The sequence below is a fragment of the Rhipicephalus microplus genome, chromosome 10, assembly GCF_043290135.1.
Source record: "Rhipicephalus microplus isolate Deutch F79 chromosome 10, USDA_Rmic, whole genome shotgun sequence".
NCBI lineage: Eukaryota > Metazoa > Arthropoda > Arachnida > Ixodida > Ixodidae > Rhipicephalus > Rhipicephalus microplus.
In genome coordinates, this window is record NC_134709.1 from 16,400,947 (window position 1) to 16,425,237 (window position 24,291).

The 24,291-nt window shown below is 46.6% G+C and overlaps 1 protein-coding gene across 1 annotated transcript in view; it reads left to right on the forward strand.

Moving 5' to 3' along the window:
• Positions 1-24,291, forward strand: part of LOC119181388 (vitellogenin-6) — a 45,831-nt gene that overhangs the window by 15,002 nt on the left and 6,538 nt on the right. The window contains exons 8-20 of the mRNA XM_037432617.2: positions 1,669-1,865; positions 3,551-3,719; positions 4,338-4,502; positions 4,936-5,136; positions 7,944-8,161; positions 9,022-9,128; positions 10,756-11,030; positions 11,562-11,682; positions 14,366-14,585; positions 15,088-15,379; positions 16,374-16,583; positions 17,043-17,312; positions 18,285-18,422. Coding sequence (XP_037288514.2) covers positions 1,669-1,865; positions 3,551-3,719; positions 4,338-4,502; positions 4,936-5,136; positions 7,944-8,161; positions 9,022-9,128; positions 10,756-11,030; positions 11,562-11,682; positions 14,366-14,585; positions 15,088-15,379; positions 16,374-16,583; positions 17,043-17,312; positions 18,285-18,422 — 2,583 coding nt within the window. The remainder of the gene's footprint in view (positions 1-1,668; positions 1,866-3,550; positions 3,720-4,337; positions 4,503-4,935; positions 5,137-7,943; positions 8,162-9,021; positions 9,129-10,755; positions 11,031-11,561; positions 11,683-14,365; positions 14,586-15,087; positions 15,380-16,373; positions 16,584-17,042; positions 17,313-18,284; positions 18,423-24,291) is intronic.

Here is a 24,291-nt window from a genome sequence, read left to right on the forward strand (position 1 = left end):
CTTTAACCTGCTCAGCACCACGACTGTGTCTTTAGAAAAAGTGGGTAACAATTTAGAGTACTAGGTACTCTACTATGGGAGAGCATGAAGCCATCCCGCGGGCCTCCCCCTTGACGACGCCCTGTGTGTACCTGCGACTCCATCCAACATGTGTGCAAAAGAGCTATTTTTTTAAAGCAAGGATTCCACAGGCACAAAACGCATGAGGCATTAGTACGAACTACCAAGTCTGCGCAAGGTTTCCATGTTTACGATGCCTGAACCATACAGTCTTCATTTTTCTGCACTGTGGTTTGCCTAATGTAGGATTATGCGGTGGCAGCTGCCGCATGCAGCAGAACCAACACCTTGAAAGTTTCTTCAAGGATATACCAACCCACTGGACGAAAGATCACACCAACGAATACGTGTGCAAAAGCCTCGTTGGTACTTTGATCTGTCTAGGGTTAAAGATCTTTGCTTTATTGGAGTCGGGTGATTTGGAGGAAAAGCGCGCTGGACCACAAAATAACGAGGTTAAGCACAATGCATCCCGCACCATCAATGACACGCTGTGCTTCTACTATTGCTATCTACAGGAATGGCCACCATGTCCAGCTCAAGCGAACGGATTTAGGCAAAAAACGTTTCCGTGTGTTATAGGGGACACCGCCGCGTAGTCTAGTGGCTAAGGTACTCGGCTGCTGACCCGCGGGTAGCGGGGTCAATTCCGGCTGCAGCGGCTGCATTTTCAATGGAGGCGGAAATGCTGTAGGTCCGTGTGCTCATGCAGATTTGAGTAACGTTAAAGAACCCCGAGTGGTCAAGATTTTCGGAGCCCTCCCCTACAGCGTCTCTCATGTTCATATGTAACCCCAAATATCAATCAATCAATCTCGTAGAGGAAGCTCACACCCGGCAGAAACAGACGTCATCGTACCGACAGTCATTTTTTTTCTGAATACTTTCTGAACAATTAGTGAAAAATAATGTCACATATGATCTTTTTAAAAATTATATTGGAAAAAATACTTCGTCCGCCCAAAATATAGCTGTCTCGGAGCAACACTGATAATATTAGAAACCTTCTCAAGTTGTGCTTGTAGCATTCATAGTCATTTTTGCTCATTTTGTTCACAGTATTGCATCTATGCATAAAAAAAAATATTAATCTGAACCTCTCTGAACGCAAACCGTCAATAATACCAGACGATACACGCGTTGTTTGCATGTTTTTGTTTTTTGTTTTGCAATTACGAACAAGTGGTGATCGCATTGCAACAACAATGAAGACACCACGTGTTTGCAGTGACCCCCTACAAAAGGTTGGCAGTATCTCTAAAAAAATAAAAAAAACATTAACAAAAACTTGCCCCTATGTCAAATACGTACACATACGTTTGTTGTCTTAACTACTGCGCAGAGATGAATATTCTTCGTTTTCTGTCCCTTTCTTAACGCCTTGCGTTGTGTCTTTTTTATTTTCTTTTGTGAGTGTTCATTTCGAGTTCTTTAAACAGGGGTGTCCATTTGACGACACATGGAGGTTTTCTATCGACTCGCCGAACAATACTACGCCTTACAAAACGAACCTAAGCTGAAGCTGCCTAGGAACTGTGTAATGAACCTGACTAATGTGACCAAAGGAAACATAATTTCTTGACCTCTTTCTTGCCCCACTTGCAACAGTTCATCGAGGGCTTGAAGAGACTGGCAGCCGTCGAGTACAGCGACGAGGACTTCAAGAACATGCGTGACAGGCCGAGCGCCAGCATGCTCTTCTTGCAGCTGTTCTCGAACATGCTCACCCTGACGTACGACGAGATATCCGACATCTACAACCAGCACGTTCTCAACGCGCCCAACGGGGCCAAGAAGCACGTCAGGTTTGTTTCATCGCAATCGCCATCGTTTATTTGCGTATATCCGCCACGGTAGTCCAGTGGCACTCAACTGCTGACCCGTAGGTCACGTGATCGAATCCCGGCCGCATTTTAGATGCAGGCGGCCATGCTCGAGGCGCGTGGGCTCAGATTTAGGTGACCCTCAAAGAACCTCACGTATATATAGTCTAAATTTCCAGAGTCCTCCACTTTTCTCGTAGTTATACCGTGGTTTTGAAGCGTCAAAACCCAACAATTATTATTATTATTATTATTATTATTATTATTATTATTATTATTATTATTATTATTATTATTATTATTATTTCGTCGCTTAATATTTCAAAGCCCCTAGCATCAGTTAAACTGAATTAGGTGTCGAAAATTCAAATATCCCGCGCCTTCATCATCACTCCATGAAGTTTGCTAGCCTCCTTTTGACACCTGCGCTGTTCTTCCGGATGATGGTTGCCGGCTCAAGCGCAAAGTTTAGGAGGTACATCGGATTTTAGGTCTTGGCCGGCAGACTGTGTCGTTGCTGCTGTATGACAAGGAGATTGATATCCCGCGGAGAAGGACATTTGTGCTGTCACGTGGGGTCACTTATATACATATTAGCTGTTGTTTTCTGGAAAATCCCAGAGTCCCCTTTGTATTAGCATAAAACGACTCGAAGGCGAAATATGTCTTCTTTTTCGTTTTACTCGATGTAGTGATACCCCACCACTGCCCCGCTCTGAAAGCTCTCAGCACCTAATGCCATTTTGCACAGCCTCCGTGATTAGCACACGTTTGACATAGCGACGTCATGTGATGACGTCATCACGTGAAATCGTGGTGACGTGATGACGTCACCAACTTTGGCAATGTTTTACGTCATTAGGACGTCATATCATCAGTAGACGGAAGGCGTACTCCAGTGTACCTGAACTATGATTTTAAAAGCTCCGGGACGGTGCTTTTACCACTGACGGTGTAATGCCAAGGACAGCCATTAAAGGACAGCTACGTGGGAAAGGATGACGATTTGGAGGCTGATTTGTGCCGCTGTTTTCGGGTGAAGTAGCCGAGTACTTTCCATCATCACGGGATGGCGACCTTTTACAACAATTGTGTTGATGCCGACGTCGACGACCATATTACGCGTTCGATGTGACATGCTAGGCTTTCGCCTTAGTAAAGGCTGTTTAGTAGTGGTACTATTTCGGTCGTGTTTTCACATTGCGCCCTTGCGATATTCATCATCCTTCGCTACAACGTACCGGCAGGCCCATTTCGCTTCTGCAGTCAGTTCACTTGTCATGCATTTCTGTCGTAGAGACGCTGTTAAGTACTTCCGTGACAATTTAGCGTTAAATGGGTGAACAATTAGTTAGCGTGACGACCAACAGATTTAATAGCACGTATCAGTTTGAGATAGTTCGCCCACCTTTCCTGCAAGACATTAAGTATGGGGGAAAACATTAAGCGACATTGTATGAGTTGAGCATCTTGAACCATAACGAAAGAAAAAACCAGCACGACAATAGAGTGTTGCATATCCTTTGTTCATCTATAGACCACGCGAAAAAATCGATAATGACAAACAGTGATCCTGTATGTTTAAGCATAGCAATTTTTTAAGTTGCCCTTTCTTGCTTTACGATTCAGAGTGCCGCTTGTAAGACATTTTAACTTTCTCTACGCAGGAATGCATTCCTCGACCTACTGGCAGCCGCTGGCAACAATCCCCACATCTCCTTCGCTTTGAAGCTCATCAACGCCGGCCAGCTCAGCACGGACGAAGCAGACCGCTTGCTGCTGAAGCTGTCTAACAATCTCAAGGAATTCAGTGTGGCAGTCGTGAGCGAGCTAGCCGTAAGTACGCTAGATTTCAATATCTTAACAGCATGCAATCAGTGGAAGTACATATGCATATACGAGCGTGTGAACGCGTACATTTATAATGCGTGCAGGCCACTGAGAGCCTGCATTTGCGAGTGTGAGCTGCTTCAATAAATCCACGTGTTATAGAGTACCGAATAGATGCTTTCGCATGATTCGTATAAAGTCTTCTAGTTTTCTACAGATCTAACAGAAAAGAACATACCTTACGGGCAATTCTTCTTCTTCGGTCTAGTTGTGCACGGAAGAAGCAATCCTAGAAGGAAAGAAATAGGCGAGATGAAAACATCACTGTGATTATGCACAGGTTTCGGCAAAATTATTCTAAATTCACCCATTATTATTTCTACAGACAAAGTGAAAAGCAAGAATACCAAAATACTTGTGCCACTTATGTTATGCGCACGTTATGTGAGGACTGCCAGCTCTCCATATACTAAGAGGGCACGGTGGAATAACTTACAAAGTGTCTTATCAACCGTAATAGAGTGATGATACAGCGCCCATATAGCTATACTGGAACACCCATAGAGTGATAATAGAGCACCCATAGAGTGATAATAAGAGTGCCCAACTTTTCGACTTCATCAGAACGTGTGCCACTCGGAGTTCGTGACTGCGAGCGAGTCGCTGCGTTCCACGTGCATCCTGGCGGTGAGTTCGCTGGCAGGTGGCGCCAGGTGCAACCGGGCCACCAATCTGCTCGAGGCTGACTCCGGGCTGTGCTCGCCACACATCGTCGAGCTTTTCTTCAACGTGAGTGTCTAGTATTGAAAGAAAACGGGCGCAAACTCTTTTTGCGTGAGCTAAGACCAACGCCAAGTTTAAATTCGTTTCTTTACCTTCAATTGAAACGTTGCGAAAGGCGCAAACATTGACCCGCTTCTTTTTGTTTGTCGATTTAGTCATTGGTCTGTTATTGGTTTTTATACGACTGTAAATTGTAGTTGTACAAAATGTGTGTGCAGGTTTTCGGCGCAGGAGGTTTCGGAACTATTGCAGCTCTTTCTTCTAGATAACTGGTCTCAAAAATAGTAGAAGAGCGCCATATTTTGCTCTCTCGTTTTTTTCTCGATTCTGGTTTTCTTTTCATTTTCTATTTGGTAATACGGAGAATAGCGCTAGTACAAAGTGTGTATGCCGCTGCCATTTTGGTACAAGCATCTCCTTTGCGCCGTCTCGCCTGCAGTACTCTGTGACGCCGGAGGAAGTGAGGTCCCGGTCTGAGCAGCGGGTGTCTTACTACATCAACGCGGCCGGAAACCTGGCCACGTCGGGCGCCGTGCGCTACCTCCAGCGCTTCGCCGACCCGCGAGACAACCAGCCCATCACCCGCAGAGTCGCCGCCCTGTGGGCTCTGACGCGGACGGCGCCCCTGAACCCGAGCCTCGTGAGTGTGCGCCTACGGCTCACTATAGGTGGCTTGCACTGACGTCACTAAAACCGCCATACTGGTGCCATAGAGTTTCCCAATATACACTAGAGGGAACTCTGGCACTAGTGTCTATGGGAGCTGCAACGCCCGGCGCTTCAGGCAGCATGGGAATGATGGGTAGTACACACATTTGTCTAATCTTCGTACTTCTGGCCTGCTTTTGGCTCCGTGTGTGTTCGTGTGGCTTGGGGCTGCTTTCTCACAAAACAAAAATCACCAAATGTTCAGCAATTGTGCTTCACCACCTTATTCTTTCAAACTTACCTTTCCAAATCGGGTTCCGAAGTTCAAAAGGGTTGAATCTTTCTTTCAAAACAAAACTGAAACATCAATAAATGAAGCCGTAACTACGATTCGCCACCCGCAAGTACGAAGACTAGGCAAATGTGTGTACTACCCATCATTCCCATGGTCACTGAATGATCGCAGCGCCAGAGTGCCCTCTAGTTAATTTTGGGAAACTCTATGATTGGTGCACCGCATGGCATACGAAAGGTCTTGAACATCAAACGAAAACTTTACCATGACATCACTCGCAAGTTATCTTATTGACACGCAGAGGCCAATAAAAATTCTGACCACATCGATATCACATTGAAGCAGGTTAAACGCTACAAGGTTTTCTGCCGTTACCTTATCGAGCTCGCCATGTTGGTGAAGCAGTACGTTATGAAGTTGCGACAATGACATCACGGGCAAGCCATTCATACGGTAGGTTTTAACGACGTTCTAAATACAAGAACTCCATTCGGTTCGTCATGTGCACTAGCGGCGTTCTTAAGTTTTGTTTTTTTAAGCAATGTTGAAGGGGTGAGGGGTTTAAACTGTGTAACATGTATGTGTCTTCGTAGGCACGTAATGTTTGAATGAAGCATATGAAAATTTAACAAGAACTAGGAGGTGTTTGAACCCCCCTCTTCCCCCTCAAGTCGCATGCCTCCACGTGGCAAGGCCGGCAAGCCCGAAGAACATGGAGTTGTGACAATACATCTGACGAAAGCTAAACCTCTTTTCAGTGCTTGAGGCAAATGCAATTGCACCATAACATTCACACAATCGTACGGTGTTATACAATGTTACGAAATTCGTGAATTACACAGCATCATGAAGTCGCTGTATCGAAAGAAGTTATGTGTCATGTGAAATGCACTAAAAACTAAAGTTTAAAGCAAAATAAACCTTAGTAGTCAAATTCATGTTTCAGAAAAGCGCCGGAAACAACTCGCCCAGCTGTCCCAGCTACTTCAGCAATCAACTATGCGCACAAGTAGTTGAAACAATATGTCATTAATAGCGGTTACTATTCAGGAGATATGAAAATCATAACAGCGTTACTTGAAGGGTCCCTGAAACGGTTTTCTCACATCCCGTTTTTGATTACACCACTACTGGAGACAATCATTGGCACCAGAGTTCAATCGAAACACTCATTATTACCGTAGCTACGAATACTAAAAATTACCCTCCTTCTCCGCTCCGCTTTTTGCCCACAACTGCCTTCAACTCTTCCTTCGAGCACTCTGGGCTAAGCTCCGCCTTCACGGCACCTGCGTCACGATGTGTCATGAAACCACATATGCGTAAATCCCGCCGCCGATCCAATACCGGCAGTCTATGCTGCGCGTTCTACAGCCAATCAGATCAGCTGGAAAGATTGACGTCAGTGGGGCAGAGCGTGTCGCTTGGTGAGCGTGTCGCTTGGTTGAAAATGCATTTGGCTGAGTCGCAGCGATCTGCAGCGATCTGGAGCGATTCGCAGCTGTAAAGCATTGTAGTAAATTACACAGTTTACGCAGAGAGCTCAAATTAGTCTCTAAATTACCCTTGGAACTTGGTCTATCGGACCCATGTGTTTAATAAATCGTCAAAACAATTTCAGGGTCCCTTAAAGTATAACATGAACACCTCGTTACATTCGCAGCTGTTGAGCAGAACGGTAAACGTTTACTGTGCTTAAAAATTCTGATGTAACTGAAGTATTGCAGACAGGAAGACAGAAACGTAAAGAATAAACTAGAGATTTTATCCTTACTCGTCACAAGACGTGCAATTGCATCCATGGGGGCCATCAGTTATTCAATGATTTAAGATTTGTGGGAGGCTCTGAGGCTTCCGCTGCGTAAAATAACGTTGCCTCACAGCTTAACTAGTTACTCGCTCTTAGTTCAACAAAGGGTAAGGCTGTTTAGAATACCCTGTTGAGCTTCTTTACCAAGTGATTCACCACAAAAGCAGTAAACAAATGACGCTAGAAACTTAGTTGCATACATGTCAGTTTATTGCTTGAACACTGCCATCTGCACACGTCCTAATGTAATCCACGTTAAACAAAGAAAGAGCCATTTCGCGCAACCACAGATTTTTTTATAATTCAAATTTTGCACGATGTCACGGCGCACGCATTTTTACCCTAGCGGAAGAGTTGCGAAACACATATTGATCTCGGAGGCTTTCGTTTCGACAATACCAGCTCTTCCGGCCCCTACTAAAACAGCAGATGGTAGCAAAAGAAATTGAAAAAAGAGGACTGTGCTGTAAAAAAAAAACTACTGATAAATGCAGTAAAGCAACGATATATGATGTACCGGCAGTAGAACCACAGATAGACAGAAAAAAAAAACAAGAAAGCACAGCGGACTTCAACTTTCTTTATCGTTCGCACAGAGTATGTTTGTGTGTGGCTGCCCTGCAGTCCAGCGCGAAGTTCAACAAACCAGCCCAAGTTTGAGTCCTCTTAAAGCAGTGATTCCCCACTTGTGCAGGTTCGTTCAATCGTGCTGCCCATCTACGAGAACACGAGCGAGCCCCACGTTGTGCGCGCGTCGGCCTTCGTCAACATCATCCTGAGCAATCCGGACCTTTTCATTCTGCGCCACATGGCGCGAAGCCTGATCGACGAACCCAGTGACCACCTTGTCTCGTACGTCAGCAGCGCCCTGCGTAGCGTCGCCGGCTCAAAGTTCCCCTGCCTTCAAGACCTGTGAGTACGGTGCTGTCAAACTAGCTCATGCAGAACGATGAGCCATGGCAGAATTCGGCCCCAGGGGGGAGGGGGAGAGCTTTCGCGCAGCAGAACGCTTTGTCTTCCTCCCTTTCACGTCAGGCTGGCCGGCACCAAAAATTAAAATGAAGCCACACGTTTCTGTAAACGGTCTGCCTTTCACTTCTGGGTTTACGGGGGCGTGTACGTGGGTTGCAGTGTTATCAGATGCTGCCGAGCAAATAAGCGAATACTCATCACCAAAAAAGCAACTCCCCACCCCAAAAAAAAGCGGGAACGTATTGAATTCTCTCATTCTTGAGAATATATTTAATGACGAGTGAAAAAAAAATGTCCCTCAAATAGGAAGAAAAGCTACACATTATCGTAGTTATTTTATAGTGCAAAAAGAAAAAAAAAGCAAGCACTAAACAAAACCCATTTTTAGCATTGTCTCCACTGTAACGAGGGCACGTTTGCCAGCGGATCATTAACGTTACTTTTTAATTTCATCAACGTTACAACGGGGCCCACAACAGTGAGCCCACAATATTCATTATCGATGGTTGAGGGTTGGGAATCAATTTACAAAGAGGGTGCTTATTGTTCGCCTCCAGTTAAATTCGGTATGCGTCATAATTATCACACTACTGTTAAAAATGCAACAAAGTTGGTTCCCTATGCTACCATTGGATAATTCTCTCTTGGATTCATTTGGTTCCGTCTAGGAAAGAGGCCTTAAAAACGATTCCTCTTGAATTGTACGATGTGCACGTGACGTGCTAAGCACTCCACTCACTCACTCACTCACTCACTCACTCACTCACTCACTCACTCACACGATCCGAAATGCCATGCAGGGTCGAGAAGCTGCGCTACGTGCTTCCACTGTGGGACAACGTACCACGGCTCTCCAAGCCAGTGGACATCATGAAGTCGGTCGTTTACGCTAGTTCTGGATACAACCGTGAGTAGACCGTTTCGATACTTCAGAGTTTGAGATTATTTATGTGCAGATCGGGGATCGCTATTAGCTGATAAAAAAAAAAAAAACTGGCGAAGCTTACCACGCGAGCCTTAAAACAGCAGAACTTGACGATTGTGAAGAATCATCTGTTTGCGTTTGAGTCGTTTTTCGATTGCGTGTAGGTCGTTGCTACGCTTTAGCTACGTGACGCTAGGTGGCTTCGACGCTAATTCTCAGCGCGGAAAGGTTCGCGTCAAACCGCAGACAGTCGCAAACACGATACGGGCACATGCTCGATGGCGTATGCCTTCCATCCCTTTCCCGTTCCCTAGCATTCTCTCGTTGCACGTGCTCGGTGTTTTCGGCTATTCGCCCTCGCTTCACAGCCATTTGTTTGGGGATACTGTCTCCCTCTTCCTTTGCAATGTGAGTTGAGAGTAGAGGAATTTGTACACTATCTGTGACATATGCCCGTTTATTATGATGAAGATAGCTTTCTGATAGGCTACAAAGAGCCCTAAACACCATTCCTGGTAAGTGAGCTCTGAAAACCCGCAAGGAGGCGGAAGGGTTAAAGAAGCGAAAGAAGACAACCACCTATTTTGTAGCAGGAAGCCACAAGGAAATCCGTGCGGATTTCGTAGAAATACAAGCTTCTTAGTTGTCGGAAAATTTTTAGTGGCCAACTGCTTTAGCTTCCTGGGTAGCTCTATTGGTAGAGCACGGCCGCTGGATCAAAGCGCACTTGATCCAGCGGCCGTGGGTAGAGCAACCACCCCAGAAAGGCATCGGTCTCGGATTCGAACCCTGGACTAGGCCGAATTTTTGGCAATTAGGAAGCTTTTATTTCTGTGAAATCTGTACGGATTTCGTCGTAAACGTCGAGCTACAACACAGGCGGTTGTGTTCTTTCCTTTTGTTTTACTATTCCTTGAATAACTCTCACCTTCCTTCTTTGTGGACAAGTACTCTGTGGCGGAACGTACAAAGTTTCTTTGGCACAGACCCGCTTACGCATCGTGATAAGGCATGCAGCCTACGGCTACCTTAAACAGCGTCACTGTTAACGGATTACGCATTTAAAGCCAATGCTTAAACACATATACTTGCAATGAAGCTCTTGTGTCAATTATAACGTCACTTTGCACTTAATTCAGACAGAGAGAGATAGAAACGACGGATGTTCTGAGAGGATAAGCTACGCAGTGCCCGATAAACTACTCCATGCTTGAGAATAGGACAAAAAAGGTCACAGCTTTGCCGCAAAGCCGAAGAAATGATTGTGATAGCAACAAATTGGAATATCACGCGCAGAATGGAATCAGATCGAAACGTGCCACGCGTTTCACACGCACAAATGACGCATCCAGAATACCATTCACCACCTCTAGAATACGATTCACCGATTTTCTTGCGCAGGACATCGAATAAACGTTTTGTTCGCTCTCTCAAGACGCAAGACTATCGTCTATCGACGACATTTGCGGTGTAACATGCAGATACGGGGCCAATTTTTTTTCTCGTTTTACGCTGTCTGAGTTGACTTAAATAGCTTAAACGTCTTGCTTCGCCGACTCATCTAAACTCCTACTTCTGGCGAACTTCATATCGCCGCTTCATCTTGCAGGCCAGTACGACACCGGTAGCCTGAGCGTGCTGTCAATCATTCGCTCCGAGGACAGTTTCCTGCCGCACAGCGTCTACGCCAGCACACAGGCGTACGCGGCCGGCAACGTGTACGAGGTGTTCGCGCTGAGCTTCGAGCAGTGGGGAATGGACAGGCTGGTGAACGCACTGTTGGGACCGAGTCCGGGCTCCACCAGGAACCTGTGGAACGTTCTGGGCAGGCGACGCTTCACTCGGAGCGACTCGGAGACGAGCCGCAAGCACGTAGAGCAAGCGGTAAGGCACCGGAAACACACACACACACACACACTATATATATATATATATATATATATATATATATATATATATATATATATATATATATATATATATATAGAGAGAGAGAGAGAGAGAGAGAGAGAGAGAGAAAGAGAGAGAGAGAGAGAGGAAAAAGAAATGTTCATTTAACACATAGTTTTTTCCCGCGCTCTCGATTCATCGGGTTCATGATCGTAATCACACATTCTCGTCCTTACTGTGGTCCTCACAACCACAGAGCTATGAAGTGTGGCAGCTTGGGCTAGTTGGTACGACATGACGATAGTTATAGCGCGAGAACAGAACGACGACAAAGAGACAAGAAGGACACGAAGGACACGAGAGTCCTTGATGTCCTTCTTGTCTCTTTGTCGTCGTTCTGTTCTCGCGCCATAACTATCGTTATCCTCAGAGCTATGGTACCACCAAACACTAATATATATATATATGACGATCCAAGGTCACTATACAGGAGCTTCAGTTGTGCCTCTATATTCTTGATTTCAGCTTCCTATCGCCGACCGCGAGTACGAGCCAGTGTACGGACGGCTCAACCTCCAACTCTTTGGCCACACTGTGAAGCTGATGCATCTTGACGAGTCAGCTCTCGCAGCGCTACAGTCGAACGGTGAGAAAAAACATTTAATACGGACTGTTCTTGCTTCACATCATCAGAAAAAGCTTCCAATGTCAACGACATAACGGCACAAGCTCAAACACGACTGACTATAAAGTTGGTGTTTACGTGCACGTATGTATACATCATCTATCCGAGACAGCCATACCGTGAGGGGAACATTTTTTTTTACGGGCGAAGCACCTCAAGACCACAACAATGTCCGTAAGTGGCCGTCGTCTACAGCAGATCTAGCACAGGTGCATGTGAATAAACCGAAACATCTCTGAACACTAGTAAGGTTAGGAAAAGGTTGTTAACCAGAACAAACAAACAAAAAAGACCACAGCACCGTAACAACACTGATATTTAACCTCGCATCGATCGAAGCACAAAAAAAAGAAAAAGGTTATGAAAACAAAATAAAACGGTCATTACGAAAAGAAAGTAAAATGCTATGGTTGATGATCCCCACTGCTTCAGCGCATCATCGGCATTCACTTCATAGATGTGCTTGGATTTTTTAAATAGGCATGAAACGTTGCAAGAAAAACCTGCTCAGCAGAATTTCATAAGTACACTTTAAGTAAAAGGTGCATATGAAGATAAATAACAAAAACTTGGCGATTCTTCATCTAAGCGAGAACAGAATTGGCCGACCGGGGTGTGGCATCAGCCACTGACGTACAAAATAATCATGATTATCATCATTAGTGAGCGCAAGATGACACATAACCGTCGCAGGTACGAGCTAGGGTTGTTTTAGGGGAGAAGCTCCTCTTAATCTAACCTTGTCATGCATCACGCGTAACCGAAAGAAGAAGAGACGAGAAAGAAAGGGCAGTATCTCCCAAACAATATAACAGACGGCGCTGTCTCTTATAAGTAGATACAAACTGCAGTTGAGTGAGGATATTGTAGATGGCGCTGTTTCGCTACTCTCCAATTGGCTGCTGCGAAGGCTGTGCTTGGGTACCCGGAGAATGAGTGCCTCTCTCCGTTTCCTGGATAGTCGCGGTAGTAGGTGGCCAAAGCAGAGCGGCGGGCGCGTTGAAGACGCTCGCGCTCGGTTTCCTCGACTCGCGTCTCGTCGGTGTTACCCGCGCCCCGTCTGAATTCTCGAACGCGATTGGACGCATGCGCGGACGGACGGATGGACAGAGAGACGCTTCGCCGCACTCATCATTATTCACTGCGCGGATATGCTGTGATTTTTTGGCACAACCCCAACAACAACAACAACAACAACAACAACAACAACAACAACAACAACAACAACAACAACAACAACAACAAAAACAGATGCTCTTGGACCCAGGTTGTTTCGCGTAGCCATGCCTCCCATGTCTCGTAAATCAACCTGGCCAATGACTGCTTTGTTTTTTTGTGTGTGTAAAAGTGACGCGCTGACAACCGCCGTAACGCTTGGTGCCCCTTTAAAGCGTGCTTCTCCTTCAGAAGAAGCTTATAATGGAGAAGCCAGTTTTTCACGACACTATCTGAATGAATGAATACCTTTATTTGTCCCTATAGTCGGACACAATTAATAATAATAATAATAATAATAATAATAATAATAATAATAATAATAATAATAATAATAATAATAATAATAATAATAATAATAATAATAATAATAATAATAATAATAATATAAAATAATAATAATAATAATAATAATAATAATAATAATCAAAGTTATACAGCTAAAATCCCGTTGACATGATGGGGCACGCCTCAGAGGTGAACTTCGGGAATTTCGACTGTCTGGTGTTTCCTAACGTGCACTAACATCGCGTAGAACACATACCTTAAGCATTTTGCCTCAATCGAAATTCGACCAACGCGGCCAGGATAGAATCCACCACTTTCCCGCCTCTTTATCGTTAATTATCATTGGGTAACTCATTAGGTCACTATTAGGACTTTCACGCCTGATTATCATTCATTATCATTAGGAAATACCCGTGCCACACGGGCATAGAAAATGACATTCGGTAGCGAAGGCATTCAGTTCCCGAATGACATTTTTTTCGGCGGCGCTGCTACACGTCCAAAGCGAATGACATTTGACTTGATGATGTCGATCGCAGCACTTTCCTCGTGAGCATCGGGTGAGTAGCGATAAAAAAAATAAAGAAGCGTTTACAAGCTTCGTACACGTTTGATAATAATTAAAAGTATAAATAACCATATTATGCTGCCGTTAGATTTCGTTCGTTACTTTGTTTCAAGATGTTGCAACCGACCGTGTAGCAACTTAAGCCAAAGCTAGTCCGATCCGCAGCGTAAAAATAAAACGGCGCCGAGTTCATCTATTTTACAGCGCCTACCAGCCAAAGAGACGTTTTTAAGCAGTTGTTTAAGTGATTAGTGTAAATGAAATACGCAAAAAGTTTACTACCAGTCGAATCAAATGTCGTTTTATACAATTACTTCATCAGCTGTGCCGTCGAGAGTACTCATTTCTCAGTCGAATGAGTTCTGGCGATGGCATTAGGTGACGAATGGCATTCGGGCGAATGCTATTTCGTTCATCCGTGTGGCACCACGCGAAGGACCTTCAATCTGAAGGCGTTAGGAGGTAAATGTCATTTTTTCTGCCCGTGTGGCACGGATATAACTCAAAGTACAACTCCTCATAAGTAAATTAACTTTACATGTGTAGTGCCGTGACTCACGGTCATTTTCGCAGAGCCCCCGGCAGCTGCGTTGGGCCACGTGCTCGGGGAGGAGGAACACTCGAAGCATTTCTACCTCGTCGAAGACCTCATCGTCCTCGTGCCCACCGAAGTTGGCTTCCCCGTTTATTTCGACATCAAGACGGCCGAGTTCACCTACGGCAACCGCGCCAAGCTGGACTTTGAGCACACCGAGGACGGCAAGTTCGTGGTGGACTTCAAGAGAAACTTTGTGTGAGCAATATTTTTGCACTTGCATTCCAATACCATTACTGAAAAATCAAAATTGTGACGCCACATTCCGAGATTTCGGTGCTAGGTTTAAACACTGTACATTGGCCTTGTCTTTGGTAATAATAGGCCTATGAAGCTGAAACTAACGTCATTAGAGTCAAGAAAACATGTACGTTAGGCGAGTGCATGGTTTTACGGGATAAAGATATGAAACAGCGCTTAGGCACAGGGCGTTGCAACCATTTGCAAGTTCGGCGCCGTGTGTGTCATTTCCTTCCTTCGTCATGTGTTTAAGCGCTGTTTTCATATTTTTATCGCCGTCATTAGGGTATTTAGACTATAATGTATCAGTCTCAACCATTTCAATTCGGTTTTCATGATGTTGAAGACGTCTTATGACCACATTCAATGAGGCATTTGCATAAAGTGATCTCTTCGTGTCACCGCCATTTCCCTTTCATTCGGTGCACCTCAAATACTTTTTTTTATATATTACTGGCAGGCACGAGGTCCGGTCGTACAAGATGCTCGGTGTTGCGCTCACCTTCAACCGGTCGTCGCTGGGCTCGGGATACGACTCGCGCCAGCTGTGTTCGGTGCCCTTGGACCTGCAACTGACCCTGGACCCCGCGCAACGCAAGCTGAGCGTCAAGCGGTCCGTGTCGCCCCCTGTCGACGTGTTCAACTACCACTTCGTGCCGTTCAGCTTCCATCTCTCGTACGATCGCAGCTCCATCGACCAGCCCATGGCACTGCCCGGCATCGCGCTTCACGGTGTCGACGATATCTACTTGGTCGGTGCCGTCATAATTGTCTGCCTTCCGCAGTATTTACTAAATACAACTGTGGCGCTGCGATCGATTAGCCCCCGTGTAAATGGAAGGGCAGCACATGGACTTGCCTACTCTTGGTGTTTGCGGTTTCTAACAGTCTTGTAGCTTCGTTCATTGTTTGAGCTTTTAGTTTTTTGTAACTTACTTTGCGGATAAACAGCTTATGTTGAACTTCGCGAGTTAATTTGAACTCGTGAGTCTAAATGAATCAAGTTGATGAAGTGGGACAGTTGAACTTTTGCGGAACTTCGTCTCGCCACAAAGCGACTGCACGCCGCACAGATCCGCACGAATCCGAAAGAACGAAGCGCAAGCACATGCATGTACTACTCGTCATTCCCATGCGGGCTAAAGCGCCATGTGTTGAGGCTGTCATAGGGCGCTGAGGTTCGCATAGACACTAGCGCCAGATATCTCTCTAGTGTGCTATTGCGGAATCATATAAGGCATTATACATGGCCCCCGAGACGGCGAGCGCACGGGCCCGCCATCTGGGAGACCATGCATTCTAGGGAAACTAGGCTCCCCTGCTAGAAAGACGACACAACCTTGGCGCAATACTTCCACCGGTGCGCTCAGCCGGCGAGAAGCCGCATTTTTGGGATTCCCAAGTACACCGGGCGCATCTGTGCAAATGCACGGCTGATTGCTCAACTGCCGCGATGGCTTGGTATTGAGCGCCACAAGTTTACGAGTTCAGATCTCAGACAAAGCACGAGCAGTGTCTTTGCGGGACAGTCGATTGACCAATGGAGCTATCTAGAAGGCCAGCCTTCGGCCAAGCAAGGACGAATGATTCAACAACTCGGAGCACACGGAGGCCGAATATTGCGATAGCGTTTAGAAGTATCCCACAAGAGCGTGGTAAGGAATAACTGGAGATTCTTGCTAGTGTTTCTACAGATAGACGTTCAGTCCTGTAAAACACCAAGAATTTTTTTCTTCTTTGTTGCAGTTCGACCGGACCTACCTGAACGGCTCCATCGGAGCGTCCCTGAACTTCCAAGGATACGTGCTCAAGAAAGACCTCAAGGCGAATATACGAGAATTCTTTCAAGACATGGACTTCAGGGAGAAGTTCGAGCACTTAATGGTCAACCCGCGTTGGAATCCGCGAACTTTCCGCATACGGATCCTTCCGGCCGAGCCCGACCCCGTGAATCTGGTGAATGAGGACAAATATTCTTTATTTTTATTTTTTCCAACGTTGTTGACTTCGTTTACACAAGTTTGAGTTGAAGCGACAAAGCGACAGAAAATTAGGTGGGAATATGAGGTAAGAACTTTGCAGGCACTACGTGATATCAGAAAGCACAGGACCTGGTTGATTGGCAGAACGTGGGAGAAGTTCTTGTCTTGTAGTGGGCGTACTCAAACGAATGATGATGATGATGATGATGATGCTGATGATGATGATGTAAGAAATAGTAAGAGAACAGAGTGGGCCAGGGAACAAGAGAGTGTTAAGGACATCGTAGTTAAAGATGAAGAAGACGGACAGTTGAAATCAAGATGATGATCAGTTGTGAAATTGCACAGTGAGAATAGAACAACGCAAGCTCGATGATTTTCGAGGGCATTCGAGTACGCTAGAGCGTAATTTTTGAATCTGCCCTTTTCGCAGATGGAGATGGACCTGTCACACCACTTCTACAAGCCGGAAGACACGGAGAGGCTGACGCAGTTCGGACTGGAGGATGCACCCACCTCGGAAGGCGGGGAGCGGCCGTACACGCACGCGCTGCTGGGAAACATAGCCTACAGGGGCAGCGAGTGGCAGAAGAAGCTCTCGTGGGAGCTGCGGTACTCGTTCAGCAAGGACCTCTTCCGACACAAGTTGCTCTTCCACTACGACAGGCAGCCATTCTCACCTTCCGAACATAACCACACAAAGGTAGTGTTTTTAAGCATTGCTTTAGGCCGAGCAAACGAGAAAAAAATGCTAATTCATCAATCTTTGTATCCAATAAGATGGTCGCCGCTATAGAAAGTGATAGAACAAAATAATAATGTCACGCGGTCTCACTAGCCTAAGAAGACTCGAAAACGAAGACCATCATGTCAGTCTATTGCACGTATTACCTCACTCGCTTCTTCGTCCTAGAGTACTGGATAGACCGAATCTAACCAGGACAAAGTAGGTACACAGATGCGCAGGACATGCACCTGGCTTCTTCTTTGTCCCGTTCGGATTCGCGGTATCTGGTATTGAAGATTATGAACCAAAATTAGGTGGTTCGAAGACAAATTATATTAAGCTGTAGCCAACCTCCTTTCAGTGTGAAACGTGGTTTTTAAATGCCTTCGGGAGCGAATGCTTTCTTCACAGTCAACTGTACAACTATACCCCCCCCCCCTCAGAAATCATTCTGCAAATTGCACTGCATATGCGATCGAATGCCTTAAAAGCCTTGGAAACTTCCCGCGGTTTCACAGTATCTACAGTACCGACCTGATCGAACTTTGACCAAGTGGCGATGTCATGTGGTGACGTTATAATTTTGCTAGTGAATAGGCGCAGACGCGAGGCTGTAGCCAAGTGTATGAGCTCAGGTTATGTGACGTCCCTGAGACGTAATAACACCATTAAACTTTTTTTTGCGATATGTGACGTCACGGATCAACGCGATCTCAAGGTGTCCCAAACTTGGCAGAAATAAGCCATCAATACAGCATCATGGGGCAACGTCATCGCATCGTGGTTCATTGCACCACTCGTGTTGATATCGACGGCCACTCGTCGCTTTTGATGAGGCCATCCAAGGCTTTCGACTTAAAGATAAACCTGTGTTCGGGGACGTCAACTGAGACAGATGGTTGAGTGACGGCGATGCTAGAGCTGTTTTGCTTCCGCCACTGCTTCCAGATATGCCTCGAAGCTTCCGCCAAATTCCCCAAACCGGACGCAACGAGGCTTCCCGAAGCCGCGGCCTTCCACCAGGGAAAAGAGGTCCAGGCATTCGCGAAGCTCTACTACGGCAGCAGCTGCGGCGATGACTCTTTGGTGAGAAACGAGCCATAGGAAAAAAAAGCGTTCGACTTGGCCGTACCTGTTCATGCATTGACTAAATCATGTCCATGTTGTCAAGCTTGCTTTCACATATTGTAATCACATATTATTTTAAAAAGACAGTCGACTAGCTGCCTAGCTTTTTTATATATAATCATAACGTAGGGACGCTTTCCATTCATTGCCAATAGAGGCTGCTTTGAAGTTATAATGCATGTAGCTGCCAGTGAATAGAGGCAGTTCAGCTACCTTAGCCCACTAGTCTACAGTGTATACTCGTCACTTCTGGTACAGTTTGTAGGCTCGCGTTCGACTTATACCCATCTCTTAATACACGAAAACGCGCGCAATGCCGGTAAGTTAAACAAACAAAAAAAAAACGTCCCAGTTTCTTCAAAAGAGCGATGCAATGAATGCAATAGTTTGCGTTACCAATATTTTAATGTGAATATATACCAACTAGCCCTCCTATCAGCTCGTCTTGAATGCGATAGCACCATATTCGAATGTGTTGCGAAGGAAGGCTACCATTTTCAGGAGCATTATTAATTGTAGTAAACATGCGCTTGCTCTGTAACCAAGTTTCCTGCGGCGCGGCCATTGTAGATGACCACAACAAGGCTCGTCCGTAACGAGAGCGTTGATGAGAAGCGCCTCTCGTGGGCAGCGCATGCTGGTACAAAAAGCTATGCGTCGTGTGTCGCCGCTGGTGGCAGTTCGTTAGGTTTAAAGCGCATCTATATGTGGACGGCCGCCGCAGACACACTTTTGGCACCGGTTTTTCGTGTTGAGCGCGCCGACCATAGAAGCTCCCACCTGCTGTGGGGTGGTGGTAGTGGTTAGAAGAAGAGAAAAGGCACCTAATTTCTGCAACCCGGTCGGGAGCACGGCGCAGTGCCTGCTGCTGTGGGGGCAAGAGCCGTGCGCTGATCGTTCCCGCAATAGCGCGGCAACCATAGCCCCCCCCCCCCTCTCCCTAGTTCGCTCACGAGATAAGCACGCGGGCAGACGACCCCAGCCGGATAGGAGACGTTCACTCCGCAGAAATGGAAGGCTAGGGCATCCTTCCCCGTATACTTACCTACATGTACACATACGTGGATAACGGCGGCGGTAAAAACAGGTCGAGACTGCATTTATAATTGCTATCGCAATAAAAAAATTCACTAGCATATGACCTATCTGAAAATTGGGAGCAGACGAAGGATTGCGCTAGCCTGCCTGATGCACTATCTTCCTTTCATCCTTGCTTTCCTACCGCATTACACAATGCTCCTTCCCAACTTTTCTTCCTTCCTACACGCCGGGAATAGGACCTTTAACCAGGCGCTCAGAAGCGTATAACGCTTCAGTTCTTACACACAACAATGGTCATGCGTTCATATCTAAGTAACTTTGGTATGTTGGAACGTAAAATGAGAACTCAGCCCGATAAAAGATCAGATGGCCGCATCAAAAGTGGCTGATCACCGAAAAGTTCTCGACCGAGAAAGCATCAATCACTGAAAGATGGCGCAAACGAATACATAAATAACCAGCGCACCTTTGGGGGCCGCATTCCGGTAGTCTTGACAGCACTGACGCCTCTATTCAACTCGACGAAATATTCTGCTGATATTATGATTCTTCTGCTGATATGATGTAAGGCCCACGGGACGGCTTTCAGCTCTCCCATAGTAGAGTACCGAGTACTCTAAATCGTTAATTACTTTTTCTAAACACACAAGACCTGGCCGAGGCGTTTAGTATGGAAGCCCTCACAGACATAGCATCTGGACGGCTATGCGGTCTTGTTTATGACATTATTTACAGGGACTGATTTTGACTCTCTCATTGTAGAGTATATCAAGTACTCTTCATCGTTAACCTCTTTTTCTAAATACACAGACCTCACTATGTGTGAAGCCAACGGAACAGAGTGACGCTCTCCCATAGTAGAATACCGAGTACTATAAATTGTTCACGGGACGGCTCACAGCGCTCCCATAGTCAAGTACGCAGTACTCGTAATCGTTAAACACTGATCTAAATGTACAGTCGTTGTATTCTAAAAGTACTCTTAAAGTACTCTAAAACGTGGCAGCAGAAAGCACAAGACCGGGTTGAAAGGCGGATCATGGGAAGGGACTTTGCCCTGCAGTGGGCGTAGTCAGGCTGATGATGATAATGATGAAATCGTTGCACATCAGGGAGTTCTCGAATAGAGGCCCCAATGTAGAGTGACCTAGAATAGAACCATCTACCCAAAGCGCTCTACGTATGCACGATTTGGGTCAAGCAGGAGTGAACAATTTTCCAAAAGGGTCTGCGGCGCATTGGATACTCACCCAATGATCGGCCACGTCACTTTAGCGGGTGATATCACGTATATGTGACGCAAAGCTTTTGGGGCTGGCTTTGGGGCTCCCGCTAGAATCGAGAAATAGCGTACCCAACAGAAAACCCAAGCGCGGTTTGGGTTTGCGCATGCGAAGTGGCCTCGAAGCTATTTCTTCGGGGCCCCAAACCACACCGCACCCAACTTTTCGAGGTCCCCATTCGAAAACTCCTTACTTTGTTAAATACCACTTGGCTCTTCCTCGCTCCACTGCCGTTGCGTGTTCGGGCTTCGTTCTTTTGGATAGGGACCCGAAGCTCGTGTTTGCGGAGCGACGACAACGCTGCGCCTGGCCCTGGTGGCGAGCTCCGGAACACTTGAGGAGAGACGCGGGAGAGGTCGCAGGCGAGGGAGTGTGTTTCGCCGAAACGGGAGCGCGTGCGACGCCGTCAGAGAACACCGACCACTGCGCCGCGCCGTCACGTTGGCGCGCTAGAACGAGACGCTCGCTGTGCGAAGTTGCATTTCAGCGATCGCAGTAACGGCCCCACGGAAGCGTCGGCGATGTCCGAAGTATTGTTGTGTTGGGGCTGCCACAACAATGCAGACAACACCAAGGGACGCTCTCCACGCGTAGAGCTGTATCAGTTTCCCAGCAGGTCACAGCCGACGAACACCGCCTCGTTCGCGAACGATAGAGTAAACATGACACGATAGCCGAAAAAGAAATTGGCAGATCCCACGTACAATGGGAATCTATGATATGCGAAGCACGAATGTGCAAGGTTGATATGTCACTCTAAGATCGGCGTAATGTTTGGAGGTGGAGGTAAATGATGCCGTACATGACTTACGTGTCATAATTATCATGTTGGGATGTGTCGTTTCTATTCGTCATCTATTCACGTCATCTATGCCCTGACAGCACTGCGTCTTCCTTTTTCGTGACGGAGGGGCGCCAGACGCGCTAAAACGCGCATGCGTCAAAGCAACGCAGCTGACGCGCGCCTGCGAGTATATGGTGTAAAGTTTCGACTGGAGGAAGTTCGCTGATGGCATCCCACTGCTGCCACTAGTTGTTATGGGTCGAAGGAAGGATCGCAGGAGGATACGGGAACAGAACAGGTTTATGGCACTATTTACACATATTTACAGCAAAGAAAGAATAGTGGTTTCACAAACCATGAGCGTGGTGGTTGAACCGTTACATGGTTCAGAGCGACGTCCATCACTCTGCGGCGTCGTTTTAAGCCCTGTCGGGCTCCTCCTCTCCGATTGGTACACCAATCACACACACACAACAGGTGAGGGGGACGAGCATGCACGGTCCACGTGAACGTCCAATATTGAGTCGTGAACACTGCACTGCAAGGTGGCGCCAGCAGGGCTCTTCCTCGTCGTGTGTGTGCCGCTAGTCGAGAGTTCCCACGATCCTGACAGCGTACATCAAAGGGTCTGCCGCACAGCTCACCTAACTGGCGGGGTGATTTGCGGTGGCCGCCGCGGTCTCTTCCAGGAAGATGCTGTCCTTGTTGTCCTCTCTCGTCGTGGCGACACGACATCTCATCCTCTGGCTAGCAGGGACAATGCCTGGCGGGCATAGGCAGCCGGCCGGTCGTCTACTTGATTGGAGATTAAAAGGAGCGCCTCTCTCCTGTCAGCTCTGGCACCGGTCACAACAGCTTTCCCGTCGCCAGATGAATCACCGGGGTCATCAGGCACCGCTGCTGCTTGAAGGGACGACAAAAGGGTCCGCATTTGAAAGACTGGAACTCGCCTTTGCTTGCCGCATTGTCTGGGTAATTACTCAAATCTTCGACAGCGTCTGGCAGACTGGGTGCCGAAGGGATTGAGAGCCTCTCCAGTGGACCGGCTTACGCACAATGGCGTCTGCCCAGACGAATTTCCAGGCCAAACTTAACAATGGCAAGACCGGCACCTGGCGTGACAACGCCGGCGTGACGCGACGAAATGAACACCGGCGAGCACGCGCACCGCGTCACGTCGGAATGTATTGGCGCCTTGACTGTGGTATGTAGTCATGTTCTCACATGACACGCATCTCATGATTGTCATTTTTCACCAGCCACATGCCTTCGTGATCCATTTACGACACGTAAGAGAAAATTTGACATATGTGAAACTAGCGAAACGGCCGCGAGCGCATCATGAGTGTGGCATGTAGTCAAGTTGTTACATGCCACGCATGTCTAGTCGTCCGTTCGCGTCACGTAATACCGAGTTTGCTACATGTGAAGCTAGCTAAACGGCCGCAAGCGCATCATGAGCGTATCATGTAGTCATGTTGTTACATGACACGCATCTCATGTTTATCATGTTTGCACAAGTATCATACCTTCGTGATCCATTGACGTCACGTAATAGAAAATTTGGCATATCTGAAACTAGCGAAACGGCCGCGAGCGCATCATAAGTGTGGCATGTAGTCATGTTGTTACATGACACGCGTGTCAAAATTATCATGTTTGGATGTGTCATTTACCTATGTCGTCCGTTCGCGTCACGTAATACCGAGCTTTCTACATGTGAAGCTAGCGAAACGACCGCCAGCGCATCATGAGCGTGGCATGTAGTCGTGTTGTGACATCACACGCATCTCATGATTATCATGTTTGCACCAGTCACTTACATTCGTCATCCATACACGTACCGTAATACCAAATTTGGTATATGTGACGCTAGCGCAACGGCCGCGAGCGCATCACGAGCGTGGCATGCAGTCAGGTTCTTACATGACACGCATGTCATGATTTTCATGTTAGGGTCGGTCGCTTGCATTCGGCATACAATCATGCCATACCATACCAGTTTTGCAACGTGCTTTGTGAACGAAACCACCGCAAGAGCTGCAGGACTATGAAATATAAATCATGACATTCATGACATACATGTCCACCTCACAAAAATCTAACCCGGCCCCAAGCACTTACATTAAGGCTTTTGCAAACGCGGATGTACCCTACTTTGAAAATGTTACACATCATGTACCTTGACCTATACCCAAGTAATCTTTGTCCACATTGTGGGGAAATAGCTTCATTAAAACACATGCTCTGGCTGCACCAAATTCGCTCATATATCGAACATCACCTCTGCCAGATGGGAGGCGGATATCCGCAGCTCGTCCTTGGCAGATCAGCTCTGGGCTGTCCACCAAGCCCACGAGGCGGCTGAGGAGCTTGGCATCTCAGTCCCCACGTGGGAGCTGCCCGCAACACAGTGATCTGTGTTTTGGAGGACCAAATAAAAGTTTATCCAATGCAATCTGATGACATACATGTCATGATTTTCATACTATGACTGGTCAAACATGTTTATCATACAGTGATGTTAGGCCATACCAAGTTTTGTATCGATACCATTTTCGAAACGTCCAGGAGAGCTAAAAGTCGTAGGCGGCTAGATAGACATATAGACACGCTCAAACTCGCCGAAGTTCGCTAAGAAATGCTTCACATTTAAAAAAAAAAGAAGAGAGAGAGCGAGAGAGAGAGAGAGAGAGAGAGAGAGAGAACTTCAACTTGA